This window comes from Camellia sinensis, chromosome 1, assembly GCF_055761805.1.
Source record: "Camellia sinensis isolate YWXY chromosome 1, ASM5576180v1, whole genome shotgun sequence".
Taxonomy (NCBI): Eukaryota; Viridiplantae; Streptophyta; class Magnoliopsida; order Ericales; family Theaceae; genus Camellia; species Camellia sinensis.
The window spans coordinates 133,778,307-133,791,814 of NC_138961.1; the positions used below are offsets into that span (position 1 = coordinate 133,778,307).

The 13,508-nt window shown below is 51.5% G+C and overlaps 2 protein-coding genes across 2 annotated transcripts; both read left to right on the top strand.

Moving 5' to 3' along the window:
* The first annotated feature begins 380 nt into the window (after positions 1–380).
* Positions 381–1,771, top strand: LOC145797476 (uncharacterized). The gene is made up of 2 exons (XM_082884617.1): positions 381–941; positions 1,033–1,771. The coding sequence occupies exons 1-2, from the start codon at positions 504–506 to the stop codon at positions 1,660–1,662; spliced, it is 1,068 nt and encodes a 355-aa protein (XP_082740743.1). The 5' UTR covers positions 381–503; the 3' UTR covers positions 1,663–1,771.
* A 9,441-nt stretch (positions 1,772–11,212) lies between these two features.
* On the top strand, positions 11,213–12,819 carry LOC145789964 (uncharacterized). Its single transcript, XM_082867732.1, has 2 exons — positions 11,213–11,989; positions 12,081–12,819. Exons 1-2 carry the CDS (start codon positions 11,552–11,554, stop codon positions 12,708–12,710), a joined length of 1,068 nt encoding a protein of 355 aa, XP_082723858.1. The 5' UTR covers positions 11,213–11,551; the 3' UTR covers positions 12,711–12,819.
* The last annotated feature ends 689 nt before the right edge of the window (positions 12,820–13,508 follow it).

Genomic DNA, 13,508 nt, shown 5'->3' on the forward strand with positions numbered 1-13,508 from the left:
AGCCGAGATATTAAGGCAATACACTATGGGCCACACCGGTGACGGCCTGGCTTACTACTTGAAAATAAGACCGGGCAAGGAAAAAATCGTAACCGGCACCCCGGACAAAGATATGCACGATGATGATTTCTTCTGGGTGTCCGGCAACTACGAAACAGCCGAGGTGCCGGGCTGGTTCATAAGCAAGGACTTCGGTTCTTCATGTAAGCCACTCAAACTTGCTCGGTTAACTTTATTCTTTAGTTTTACTAACCGGTTTCCTTGTTTCTTTTACAGCTATCCAGGCCTTGCAAGCCAACTACCAATTCCCCAACGTCGAGGCAATTCGGGCCGTGCTTAGGTACCGTCACCGAGACTGTAACGAATTGCTCGGCTACACACCGACTTACAGATATTCTGCTCCGCGCCGGAGTAGAGTAACTGACTTCCTCAGAGCTCCTTCGCCACCTCCCGATCCAACACTACCAGACGTCCCATTAATCCGGTTAACTGACGAGCAAGAAATGGCCAAAAGATCTCGGATCAAAAACCTTCTAACCGCGACCTCAGCCGAGATACCGAGCGTCACCACCCGTTCCCCGGCTGCCGGTCAATCGAGTGCAGCCGTCGTAGCCCTTGCTTCTCCGGCTCCAGCTGCCGTGCAATCCGCCAGAGAAGCGCGCCGGGCTGGAAAAAGGCCAAGGGCAGATCCCTCCGCCGAGCTCGTCACCGAGCTGACAACCGAGCATCCTGCTGAAACTCCTGCTCCCGTGCCCGCTTGGCGTCCTCAGCTGAAGCACCGGGGACAGGACATCCCGGCGACTGCATCGATCAAGGCAGACAAAGAACATTTGCTTGCCTTCGATCTCTCCAAAGCATTTCTCCTACCGGGCGACGTGGTAGGCAGTGACCACGTCCCTGACACCCGGCTGGTAAAATCTTCTGTGAAGTCGATGGCCAGGGTAAGTCGGCGTTCTTTTTAACATTTCACAGGTGTTTGCTCGGTCCTTCTTGCTCGGTCCCCTTTCTGATGTACTTTGCTTCTTTTTGCAGGCCATTCAAAAACAACATTTGGTCCTAGAGCGCATCCACCGGCTTAGGCAGAAAGCCAACGACACTGCGAGCCATGTTGAAAGCCTCCAAGCCGAGCTCGGCCGGGCTAAAGCTTCTCTCGAAATGGCCAACCATGACAATAATAGACTGCTCGGTCAGCTGGGCGCAGCCGAGAAAAAACAAAGTGAGCTTCAGGCCGAGGTTGACGCTTTGAAGAAGGCGAAGAAAAAGGCTTGCCGGGTTGCCAACAAGGCCGGGTTCAATGAGGCCGAGGAGAGCTATAAGAAGCAGGTGTTTGCAACACAAGACATCTACTTCAAGGCCGGTTGGAAGTCTGCCTGTGAACACCTCGGCCAGGGCTCTGACACCGACGTTTTTGCCAATCCTCCCAAAGCTTCACTACCGGTCTACCTCGTGCCATATGCAAATGATGTATTTACTGCGCTTCAAGCGGAGGCCGAGGAAGGACTTGAAGATGGAGAGGATGACACAGATTCTGAGGAAGAAGAGGCCGAGGTGCCTGAACAGCCCGGCAACGATGAGCCCGGCGCTCAAGAAGCAAGCCAAGCTGTTGACCTTGATGCTGATGCTGCCGAGGATGAGTTCGCCAATCTTTCCCCCTTAGTTTAGGTTTCTTTTCTTTGTATTTTTGCTTTCAATACACTTGATGTAACCGGGCTTTGTCCCCACCTTTTGTAATGAATTTCTTTATCAATGAAAAATTTTGAATTTTCGCCAAGTGTTTGCCCGGTAGTAATTAATTCCGTCTTCAGCAAACTATCTCGGTACGACTTATCATTTGAACACTTGGTCGACCGGAGTCCATAACATGGTCGACGCAGTTGAGCATAACAAAACAAATTCACGCACCGAAATATCCATCTCGGTTGTTGCTAAGTTTGGACAAGATACCATGTTGGACAAGACGCCAACTCTTCCAACCGGAGTACTTCATCGCGGTTGGGAATCCCAAGTTGGACAGAACACCAACTCTTCCAACCGGAGTACTTCATCTCGGTTGGGAATCCAAAGTTGGATAAAACACTAACTCTTCCAACCGGAATACATCATCTCGGTTGGGATTCTAAGTTGGACAAAACACCAACTCTTCCAACCGGAGCAAATCATCTCGGTTGGGGATCCTAAGTTGGACAAAACACCAACTCCTCCAACCGGAGCAAATCATCTCGGTTGGGGATCCTAAGTTGGACAAAACACCAACTCTTCCAACCGGAGCAAATCATCTCGGTTGGGGATCCTAAGTTGGACAAAACACCAACTCCTCCAACCGGAGCAAATCATCTCGGTTGGGGATCCTAAGTTGGACAAAACACCAACTCTTCCAACCGGAGCAAATCATCTCGGTTGGGGATCCTAAGTTGGACAAAACACCAACTCTTCCAACCGGAGCAAATCATCTCGGTTGGGGATCCTAAGCTGGACAAAACACCAACTCTTCCAACCGGAGCAAATCATCTCGGTTGGGGATCCTAAGTTGGACAATACACCAACTCTTCCAACCGGAGCAAATCATCTCGGTTGGGGATCCTAAGTTGGACAAAACACCAACTCTTCCAACCGGAGCAAATCATCTCGGTTTTAAACATTAAAAGAACAATCCGAGTGCTAATGCAAAATGACTTCTATAGTTTGACAAAAAGAATTACATTCTGCTTTGCAAGCCAAAAAATTGCTTTACAAAAAAGAGGAAAGTAAAAAGCTTAAAAATAATACAATTTCAAGTTGGCCGCATTCCATGGCCGGGGTATGGCTCTTCCCTCTAGATCCTCCAAGTGGTAAGCCCCCTTGCCCGCCAGACCAGTGATCTTGTAAGGTCCTTCCCAATTTGCCCCTAGTTTGCCTTCTCCTGGCACCAGGGTGTTGCCCATAATTTTCCTCAAAACCCAATCCCCAACTTTGAACGGTCTGGGGTGCACTGTCTTGTTATACTTCTTGGAGAGCTCTTGTTGGTAAGCGGCAACATGGATGAGGGCTTTCTCCCGGCGCTCTTCCGCTAAGTCCAACTCCAAGGCAATAGCCTCGGCATTTAGCTCGGGCTCAAAACTCTCAGTTCTGAGGGTGGGCATTTCAACTTCCAAGGGTATGACCGCCTCCATGCCATAAGCCAAAGCAAATGGAGTTTCCCCGGTCGAACGTCGCGGGGTTGTTCGATATGCCCAAAGGACGCTCGGTAATTCTTCAGCCCACTTGCCCTTAGCCTTTTCCAACCGTTTCTTCAACCCATCCAGTATAGTCTTGTTTGATGCTTCGGCTTGACCATTGGACTGCGGGTAGGCCGGGGTGGAGTTGTAGAATTCTATCTTTAGATCTTCACAGAATCCTCTGAATAGGCGACCGTCAAACTGGGTACCGTTGTCAGAGATCAAAATCTTCGGGACGCCAAACCGCGTGACAATGTTCTGCCAGACAAATCGCTTCACGTCTTTTTCTTTGATGGTTGCCAAGGGCTCAGCTTCAACCCACTTTGTGAAGTAATCTGTGGCCGCGATGAAGAATTTCCGGTTGCCCGGTGCTGTTGGCAACGGTCCCACTATATCTAGCCCCCACATGGCGAAAGGCCAAGGACTGGTGAGGGGAAGAAGTTCCCTGGCAGGCTGGTGGATCTGATGAGCGAATTTTTGGCATTTCTCGCACTTGCGGACATATTTTTGGGCGTCGGCCTGCATGCACGGCCACCAGTATCCCTGCGAAATAGCTCGGTAAGCCAAGGACCGTCCCCCGACGTGGCTGCCACAACTGCCTTCATGAATTTCAAACAAGAAGGCCTCCACACTGTTCGGGTGCACGCACTTGAGATAAGGACCGGTGAAGGACTTCTTATACAACGCGCCTGATGGAGAGAGCCAAAACCGCTCGGACTTCACCCGGATTTTGTGTGCTTCTTTCTTGTCCGCTGGAAGAGTCCGGTCTCTGAGGAACGAGATCAATGGGTCCATCCATGAAGGACCTAGCTCGGCGCAGAGTACATCCGTCTGCCCGGCGTTTTCAATGCTTGGCCGCGGAAGAAAGTCAATCAACAGGGGGTTTGGAGATGTGCTATCTACCATGGAAGCGAGGCCGGCGAGTTCATCAGCCCGGCTGTTTTCTTCTCGGCCAATTTGCTGGACTCTGATTGCCTCAAACTGCTTGATATGGTCCCTGACCAGAGCTTGGTACTTCGCCATCCTGTCGTCCTTCGCTTCATAAATCCCGGAAACTTGATTAACCACAAGCTGGGAATCACTATATACCAGAAGCTCGGCAGCCTTCATTTGGATTGCGCTCTTAAGCCCAGCAAGAAGCGCCTCGTACTCAGCCTCGTTGTTAGATGCCGGGAAGCCGAGTGTGATAGAATGCTCTATGGTTAGGCCGTCCGGGGATATAAGAACAATACCTAGGCCGGCACCATGGCGGTTGGACGCTCCGTCAACAAAAAGCTTCCACATGTCCCCCACGAAAAGCTTCCAGCAGTCAGATGGGTCCTGAGAGTTGCGAAGGGCAATGGGATCACAACTGCTCGGCTGTGCGGTGTCAAGTTTGGTGTTGACCGGTTCAAAGTCAGTGCCCCTTGGTGATTCGACACCGGACTCAGCAAGTTGGTCCGTAATGCCCAAGTCCGTAGGCGAAACACCAGGTTGCGGTGTGAAGCCGGCCGCAGGTTCTGAGCTGCCTGGAACCATTCCTTCCCCCCTTGAGGATTCGGCACCGGACTCAGCAAGTTGGTTCCGAATGCCCAAGTCCGTAGGCGAATCATCAAGTTCTGGGCTGTGTGGAACCATTCCTTCCCCCCTTGGTGATGCGGTACCGGACAGAGTGGATGGGTTGGTGATACACAACTCCGTCATCGCAACACCGGGAGGTATTACCGTGCAAACTGAGGGAATTTCGATGGTGCGCGCTAACTCCGCGGCGCGACCTTCTGCAGATAGTAGTTCCTCGGTTGGCATTGTGGGCGTCTCATCATCTGCCCCGGCAATGACGACCGGGCATACCGGATGAGTGCCAGGTGAGAACTCGGCAACAAAATCGGCCAAGGTTTGGGCTTTGATTGCGGTGCGCGGCTGGAACTTCACATCAAACTGTCCCAACTCGACCGCCCATTTTAATATTCGGCTGGAAAAGTCTGCGCGCTCAAACAAGGCCTTGAGAGGGAACTCGGTCAGTACGACGATGGTATGGGCGTGAAAATAATGTGCCAATTTCCTCGAAGCCATCATCAGTGCCAACGCTAGTTTTTCCAGCGGCAAGTACCGCGTCTCAGCCGGCAGAAGGGTCTTACTTACGTAAAAAATTGGGAGGTGCTTAATTCCTTCAGCCCGGACTAACACCGCACTTACTGCGTACTAGGAGACGGCAAGGTAAAGGTAGAGCTCCTCACCGGGCTCTGGTGTAACCAACAGCGGCGGGGAAGACAAATAATCCTTGAGCTCAGCCAAAGCTCGGTCACACTCGTCATCCCATGAGAATTTTGACTTCAATGCTTGAAAGAAAGGGCGGCAGCGATCTGATGACCGGCTTATAAATCGATTAAGCGCGGCGGCCATACCGGCCAGATGCTGTACGTCCTTAGCCGAGCTAGGTTGTTTCAATTCTTGCACGGCTTTGATCTGAGTAGGGTCTGCTTCGATGCCTCGGTTCGTGACTAAGAATCCCAAAAATTTCCCGGATCCCACGCCAAAGGTACACTTCGAGGCGTTCAAGCGCAGCTTGTGCTTCTTAAGAATGGCGAACATCTCGGCTAAGTCGGACAGATGGTGTGCCTCATGTCGGCTCTTTACCACCATATCATCGATGTAAGCCTCCATTGTCCGGCCGAGCAAAGGAGCGAACATTTTGGTCACCATCCTCTGAAAGGTTGCCCCGGCGTTTTTCAAACCAAAGGGCATAACTCGATAGCAGAAGAGTCCCCTTGGAGTCGTAAAAGAGGTGATTTCTTGGTCAGGCCCATGCATGGCAATCTGGTGATAGCCGCGGTATGCATCCAAGAAACTGAGCCGACTGTGTCCAGCCGTCAAATCCACTAGCTGGTCAATGCGCGGCAAAGGGAAGCTGTCTTTTGGACAAGCTCGGTTGACTGTCTTATAGTCGACACAAACTCGCCACTTTCCATTTTTCTTGGGCACCACTACCGTGTTGGAAATCCACCGAGGGTAGTGCACTTCCTGTATTGCTCGTGCCTCAAGCAAGTTCTTTACCTCCTCTGCTACTACCTCGGCGTGATGCAGCGCCGATCGCCTTGTTCGCTGGATGACTGGCTTTGCTCCAGGGAAGACATTGAGGTGATGGCAGATAAAGCTTGGGTCAAGACCAGGCATGTCATAGGGCGACCATGCAAAGACTTCGATGTTCGCCATTAAAAACTCGATCATCTCGGTTCTCTCCATGGCCGAGAGACTTGAACCGAGCAAGAAGAACCTGTCCGGCTGCTCGGCATCAATCCGCACCTCAACTAATTCTTCAACTGCCTTGTCTTCTACTTTGGTGCCAACATCATCCAAGACACTCTGGTCCTCCGGTCCCTCGATCATTTGAACGAATCCTTTGGCAGCCCGGCTCCCGTTGACCGCCACGAAGCACTGCTTGGACATGACCTGATCACCCCAAACCTCCTCGATTGCCCCCATAGCCGAGGGGAATCTCATCACCTGGTGGTAGGTCGATGCTACGGCTCGCATGGCGTGAAGCCATCCTCTTCCAAGGATAAGATTGTATGTTGAAGGCACTTGTAGCACCCAAAACTCCACTTGCTGGACCACGGATCCCGCTTTGACCGGCAGGATAATCTTTCCCAATGGCCACTCCGGCTGCGAGTTAAATCCAACCAGTGGCGAAGTGGCCGGTGCCAAGTCTGTCTCACGAAGTTTGAGCTGTTTGAACGCATCATAATACATGATCTCGACCGAGCTTCCCTGATCGATCAAGATCCGTCTAACATCAAATTCTTTGACGCGTAGTGTTACGACAAGAGCATCGTTGTGCGGCGTCTGGATACGCTCTAAATCCCTTGAGGCGAAACTGATCACGTCTTTCTCCTCTGTCTTCCCCCTTTTGATGGCAGGCGGTACTGACAAAACTTCCCTCATGTGCTCTGCCTTCTTGATCATGCCCCGGAGTTCGCAGACACGCTCCGATTCCACGATGCCGTGGATGACATTAATGACTCCTTGTGGTGGTGCATCTCGGTCGTCCTGTCCCCTGGGATCAACCGGAGCCTGATTTGGTTTCACTCCGCCATCAATGTAAAGGTCCAGATGCCCGGCTGCAACCAATTCTTCCAAATGTTGTCGCAAAGGCAAACAATCCTCAGTCCGGTGGCCCCTCTCCCGGTGAAACGTACAACGATACCGCGGGTTGTACCCCTTTTGTCCATCGCCCAACTTAGCAGGAAACCGGACATACTCCTCGTCTCGGATTTCGCTAAGTATGCGATAGATTGGAATCTTAAAGACCGTGGTTATGCCAGTCCTTGCCTTCATTCTCCTGTTTGCGTCCTCAACGTCATCACGGGGGTAGTCATCCCGGTCATTCCGACGTCCTCTACCCCGGTTTTTTCGATTTGAACCTCGGTCTGATTCCTCTGCCCGGTCATTTGAGCGGCTGGACTCTTGCCCAACTGCGTGCACCTTGCCTGCTGTCTTCTTGTCTGTTCCGACCGGAGTGGCCTTCACGGTGGAAGCCGACGCATCATCCTCTACTCGGATGTGCTCGTTGATGCGCTGCATGAGCTGGCCCATGGAAGTCGGTTGGTGCATGGTAAGCGAGTCCCGCAGTCTATGTCCGACCGGGAGACCGCGCTTGTATTGCGTGATAGCAAGGTTGACCGGGCAGTCTAAGATCTCGTTGAAGGTTTCCCAATACCTTGAATTGTACGCCTTCAGTGTATCGCACGGTTCCATCTTGACACTCAGCAAGTGATCAACTTCCTTTGGTGTTTTTGTGTTGGTTTTGAAGCGTGTAACAAACGCCTCGGCCAACTGATGCCACCTTTGTATACTCCCTTCCGGCAACCTCTCGAACCACTTTAAGCCCAGCTCGCCTAAACTTGACGGGAAGATTAGGCACATAAGTCCGTCATTGCGCCGATGTCCGGCCATAACCTGTCGGAAGTGGCTCACATGCATGTACGGATCAGTCTTCCCGTCGTAAAGTGTGAACTTAGGCTGATGGAAGCCCGCTGGAAGCGGCGTTGTTTCTATTTCCAGGGAGAAAGGAGTGGCATTCAACCTTGCCAAGTCTGTATCTTCGAATATCGGCACTGCCTGGCGGGGTGGAGGCATTCCGACCTCCTCGCTGGCATGAACCCCGTAGGAGAGCCGCTGGAAAGCAGGTATTCTCTGAGCTTCGCGCCGGCGAGCCCGCTCCCTTAATACTGCCCGTAAGTCCTCTGACTGAGCTGAATAAGAATACCTCGACGTCGTCGCCGGACGTGAGGGTTTGTAGGTGCTGTCTTGCGCGCTGGACTTTTCTGCACGCACGTCGGAATCACCAACCTGGTAACTTCTGGTGATAGATATGGACTGAGTATGTCGTTGGCTCTGTCCGCCTGAACGGCGGGATAGGGTGCGCTCACTGTGGTCTCCCACTCCAGCTACACCTTTCCCTTTGACATGCCGTTTAAGATCCTCCATCTCCGCCGCCATCCGCCTGATGACAGCGTCTTGGTCCCTTAACTTGCTTTCCAGTCGCTTGGCGTGTGAGTCTCTCCGCCGGTGACCGTCTGGACTCCGTGAATGCCCATGACTCCTTCCGCGCTTATCCCGCGCGTCTCCTGACTGTCCTCCAGTGGGCGTCCCCAACTCAGCCATTGGATGGACGGCAGGTGGTCCCTCTCTCCTTCGGGTATACTCCGGGGTGGCTCCATCGATGGCGGACAACGGGAACTCGTCGTTGTTTGCCATGGACGGCGATCAGATGAACCTGGAAGACAAGGTTTTGTCTGTCAAGATTCCCACAGACGGCGCCAATTGTACGGGGAGCAGATATTCCGGCGTGCCCGTATTCCTTTCTTCCGAGCTCCGTCGATGTCCGATCACCTGCGAGTCAATAAGGATGAGCTACCCGGCGGTGTGTGGCCGGAAAAACCCTCCGACGGTCAAGTTAGCACACACCTTAGAGGGAATAGAGAGAAGGGAGAGAGTGTTTGAGTGTAAGGATTTTCTTACAGAGTGTTCGTCTATCTCGTATGGGGGGCGCAGACAGGCTTATATACCTTCTGTGCCCCATATCCACTCCCTGTCATCTCCTGACACGTGGCTCTGCTATCCCATCTGTCAGCTTAAACCATGTCGTTCATCACCTGCTCTCAACTGCCTGCCAGCATAGCTGGAGCTCGGCAGCCGAGCTGCCCTACCTCGGTCATACCATGCTTCATACCTTAAGCGCCCGACCGGATAACCGAATGAAGGACCGGGCTAGGCGGCATCTCGGCAAAGCTTAGCCCGGGATCCTCCTTTGGTCGGTCTTCTCGCCGGTCAGTCAACTACCTCGGCTGACCGCGCCTTTTCGAGCGCCGGCCTCTCGGTCTGTCTGATCTCGACAATCCTCAGACCGAGCATCCTGGTCTGACCGGTCACTTCCTGGCCGAGCACCTTCTGCACGGTTCGGGGCAGCACATAGTCCAAACTCTGCCCGGCCCAAGTTCTGGTAGCCCATCTCCGGGTGAACAGTCGATCATCTCGGCCCACTGCTCTGCTGGGCCCCCAACCTGTTCGGTTTATACCTCGGCCCAACGCCGGAGTATAAATCACCCTCTCAATTGCCCCTTAATTCCGTCCGCGGAAGCGTGACTGGGATTATTCACCTCGTCCGAGACAACGTTTATCCGGTCGTCAAGATGCCAAGCTTCGACCGAGCTAGTTGACGCAATTGTCCGCAGATTTGACCGGTTATATTCCTCGGCTGACCTTTTCTCGTTGAAAGTAGCTCGGTTGGCTCTTCGTCTTTTCAACCCGTCGCTTCAGTCCTGCCAAAGCCATAAATGGTGACACGTGGCGGTCTGCCATTGGTCATCGGGCAGCCAACCCGCCGTTTTTGCCAGAATTTGAATTTGGGCGGTCTCTAACGCCTATACAAACTTGCCCCCCCAGTTCCATTTTTCCTCTACTGCTGCATCCATCTCTGTCGATTCTCAGACCCAAACTCGACTGCCATCCTGCCATTCTTCGTGTTTGGGAAGAACACCTTCGGCCCGTCACAGGTAAGATGTCCAATCTCTCTTATGTTGCTATTTACTCTTATTTTGCACACATTAGGACCCGAAAACATAGCTTTTAGGGCTTAGACCATAGAAAACGTCCTAAACCTCCCACTGTTCTTGGTGTTCTTTGTCTTCCTGAAGAACATCGAAGAACTGGGGTGAACCGGGCTCTGGGCCTTCTTTTGATCCGAAAAGTTAGCCAAACCGGGCAAACAACGTGTTTGTTCCAATCATGGCAAAAACCGAGATAACCAAAGGGCTTGGTCGCTTAACCGGGCTAACATCAGGTCTGCTTGGGCGACCGAGCTCCTTAATCAGACAACCGAGGTAGTTTGGCCCCCTTACCGACCGAGCTGAAGTCTAGCTCTCTTAGCGAAACCACACACTTACACTTACCATCCTTTTCCTGCAGAGTCCAAGGGGACCCCTGTCATTCCTGAACCTCTCAGGACCGAGCTGCAGCAATTTATCACCGTGCCCAACCCATCAACCGGGCTATAGTAAGTCGGCCACAAATGGGGAAGTTCCGCTTCCTTGTGGATACTCCGGCCGCGCTAGCCACTTTCAGAGAGGACTACGGCGTCCCGGCCGACGTCCATCTCGAGCTGGCCGAAGAAGAGACCACGCCTTGGGGTAGGGAGGAATGCCCCTTCACCGTGCTATCCATCGTTGAAGGGGGTCTTCGTTTCCCACTCAACCCTCTCATAACCGAGTTCCTCCGCCGAACCGGGCTGGCACCCACACAGGTGTCCACCAACACATACAGAATAATCAACGGCGTACACGAATTGAACCAACGGCTGGGCGCCAACTTAGGCCTAGCCGAGATATTAAGGCAATACACTATGGGCCACACCGGTGACGGCCTGGCTTACTACTTGAAAATAAGACCGGGCAAGGAAAAAATCGTAACCGGCACCCCGGACAAAGATATGCACGATGATGATTTCTTCTGGGTGTCCGGCAACTACGAAACAGCCGAGGTGCCGGGCTGGTTCATAAGCAAGGACTTCGGTTCTTCATGTAAGCCACTCAAACTTGCTCGGTTAACTTTATTCTTTAGTTTTACTAACCGGTTTCCTTGTTTCTTTTACAGCTATCCAGGCCTTGCAAGCCAACTACCAATTCCCCAACGTCGAGGCAATTCGGGCCGTGCTTAGGTACCGTCACCGAGACTGCAACGAATTGCTCGGCTACACACCGACTTACAGATATTCTGCTCCGCGCCGGAGTAGAGTAACTGACTTCCTCAGAGCTCCTTCGCCACCTCCCGATCCAACACTACCAGACGTCCCATTAATCCGGTTAACTGACGAGCAAGAAATGGCCAAAAGATCTCGGATCAAAAACCTTCTAACCGCGACCTCAGCCGAGATACCGAGCGTCACCACCCGTTCCCCGGCTGCCGGTCAATCGAGTGCAGCCGTCGTAGCCCTTGCTTCTCCGGCTCCAGCTGCCGTGCAATCCGCCAGAGAAGCGCGCCGGGCTGGAAAAAGGCCAAGGGCAGATCCCTCCGCCGAGCTCGTCACCGAGCTGACAACCGAGCATCCTGCTGAAACTCCTGCTCCCGTGCCCGCTTGGCGTCCTCAGCTGAAGCACCGGGGACAGGACATCCCGGCGACTGCATCGATCAAGGCAGACAAAGAACATTTGCTTGCCTTCGATCTCTCCAAAGCATTTCTCCTACCGGGCGACGTGGTAGGCAGTGACCACGTCCCTGACACCCGGCTGGTAAAATCTTCTGTGAAGTCGATGGCCAGGGTAAGTCGGCGTTCTTTTTAACATTTCACAGGTGTTTGCTCGGTCCTTCTTGCTCGGTCCCCTTTCTGATGAACTTTGCTTCTTTTTGCAGGCCATTCAAAAACAACATTTGGTCCTAGAGCGCATCCACCGGCTTAGGCAGAAAGCCAACGACACTGCGAGCCATGTTGAAAGCCTCCAAGCCGAGCTCGGCCGGGCTAAAGCTTCTCTCGAAATGGCCAACCATGACAATAATAGACTGCTCGGTCAGCTGGGCGCAGCCGAGAAAAAACAAAGTGAGCTTCAGGCCGAGGTTGACGCTTTGAAGAAGGCGAAGAAAAAGGCTTGCCGGGCTGCCAACATGGCCGGGTTCAATGAGGCCGAGGAGAGCTATAAGAAGCAGGTGTTTGCAACACAAGACATCTACTTCAAGGCCGGTTGGAAGTCTGCCTGTGAACACCTCGGCCAGGGCTCTGACACCGACGTTTTTGCCAATCCTCCCAAAGCTTCACTACCGGTCTACCTCGTGCCATATGCAAATGATGTATTTACTGCGCTTCAAGCGGAGGCCGAGGAAGGACTTGAAGATGGAGAGGATGACACAGATTCTGAGGAAGAAGAGGCCGAGGTGCCTGAACAGCCCGGCAACGATGAGCCCGGCGCTCAAGAAGCAAGCCAAGCTGTTGACCTTGATGCTGATGCTGCCGAGGATGAGTTCGCCAATCTTTCCCCCTTAGTTTAGGTTTCTTTTCTTTGTATTTTTGCTTTCAATACACTTGATGTAACCGGGCTTTGTCCCCACCTTTTGTAATGAATTTCTTTATCAATGAAAAATTTTGAATTTTCGCCAAGTGTTTGCCCGGTAGTAATTAATTCCGTCTTCAGCAAACTATCTCGGTACGACTTATCATTTGAACACTTGGTCGACCGGAGTCCATAACATGGTCGACGCAGTTGAGCATAACAAAACAAATTCACGCACCGAAATATCCATCTCGGTTGTTGCTAAGTTTGGACAAGATACCATGTTGGACAAGACGCCAACTCTTCCAAAATAAATTTTGATTCTATTTTTCTCTCTCAAATAAATCATCAAAATAAATTTTGGATTCAATTTTTCTCTTTCAAATAAGTTAAAACATAATTAAATAAATCATCAAAATAAATAATTCTAACAATCTCCCCCTTTTTGATAATGACACACAATGATGGTTTGATTTGATTGGGTAGTAAGAAAAGCTCTCCCCCAAGTCATGCTCCCTGAATTCATTTCTAAATACATAGGTTAGCACATGTGTAATAAATAAGTTTTAATTAGAGACATGATGTGAGACTAAGATATCAAACTATAAATACATAATCATCAGATTAGTTTTCAAATAATATCATAATACATAACATCATATAATTTCTCCCCCTATGACATTATCAAAAGGAAATCATGGGTCAAAATCTGGAGGAGGAGAAAAATAATAGTGATAAATGGCATCAAAAAAATATATATAGCAAAAATATATATATATCAATCAATGGTCAATCA

What these genes read in the sequence shown, in the direction of transcription:
- LOC145797476 (XM_082884617.1), top strand. Translation starts at nt 504, where the DNA reads ATGGCCAAAAGATCTCGGATCAAAAACCTTCTAACCGCGACCTCAGCC. An exon ending in CTGTGAAGTCGATGGCCAGG is followed by an intron (nt 942 to 1,032) that starts GTAAGTCGGCGT and finishes TTCTTTTTGCAG; the next exon opens with GCCATTCAAAAACAACATTT.
- LOC145789964 (XM_082867732.1), top strand. Translation starts at nt 11,552, where the DNA reads ATGGCCAAAAGATCTCGGATCAAAAACCTTCTAACCGCGACCTCAGCC. An exon ending in CTGTGAAGTCGATGGCCAGG is followed by an intron (nt 11,990 to 12,080) that starts GTAAGTCGGCGT and finishes TTCTTTTTGCAG; the next exon opens with GCCATTCAAAAACAACATTT.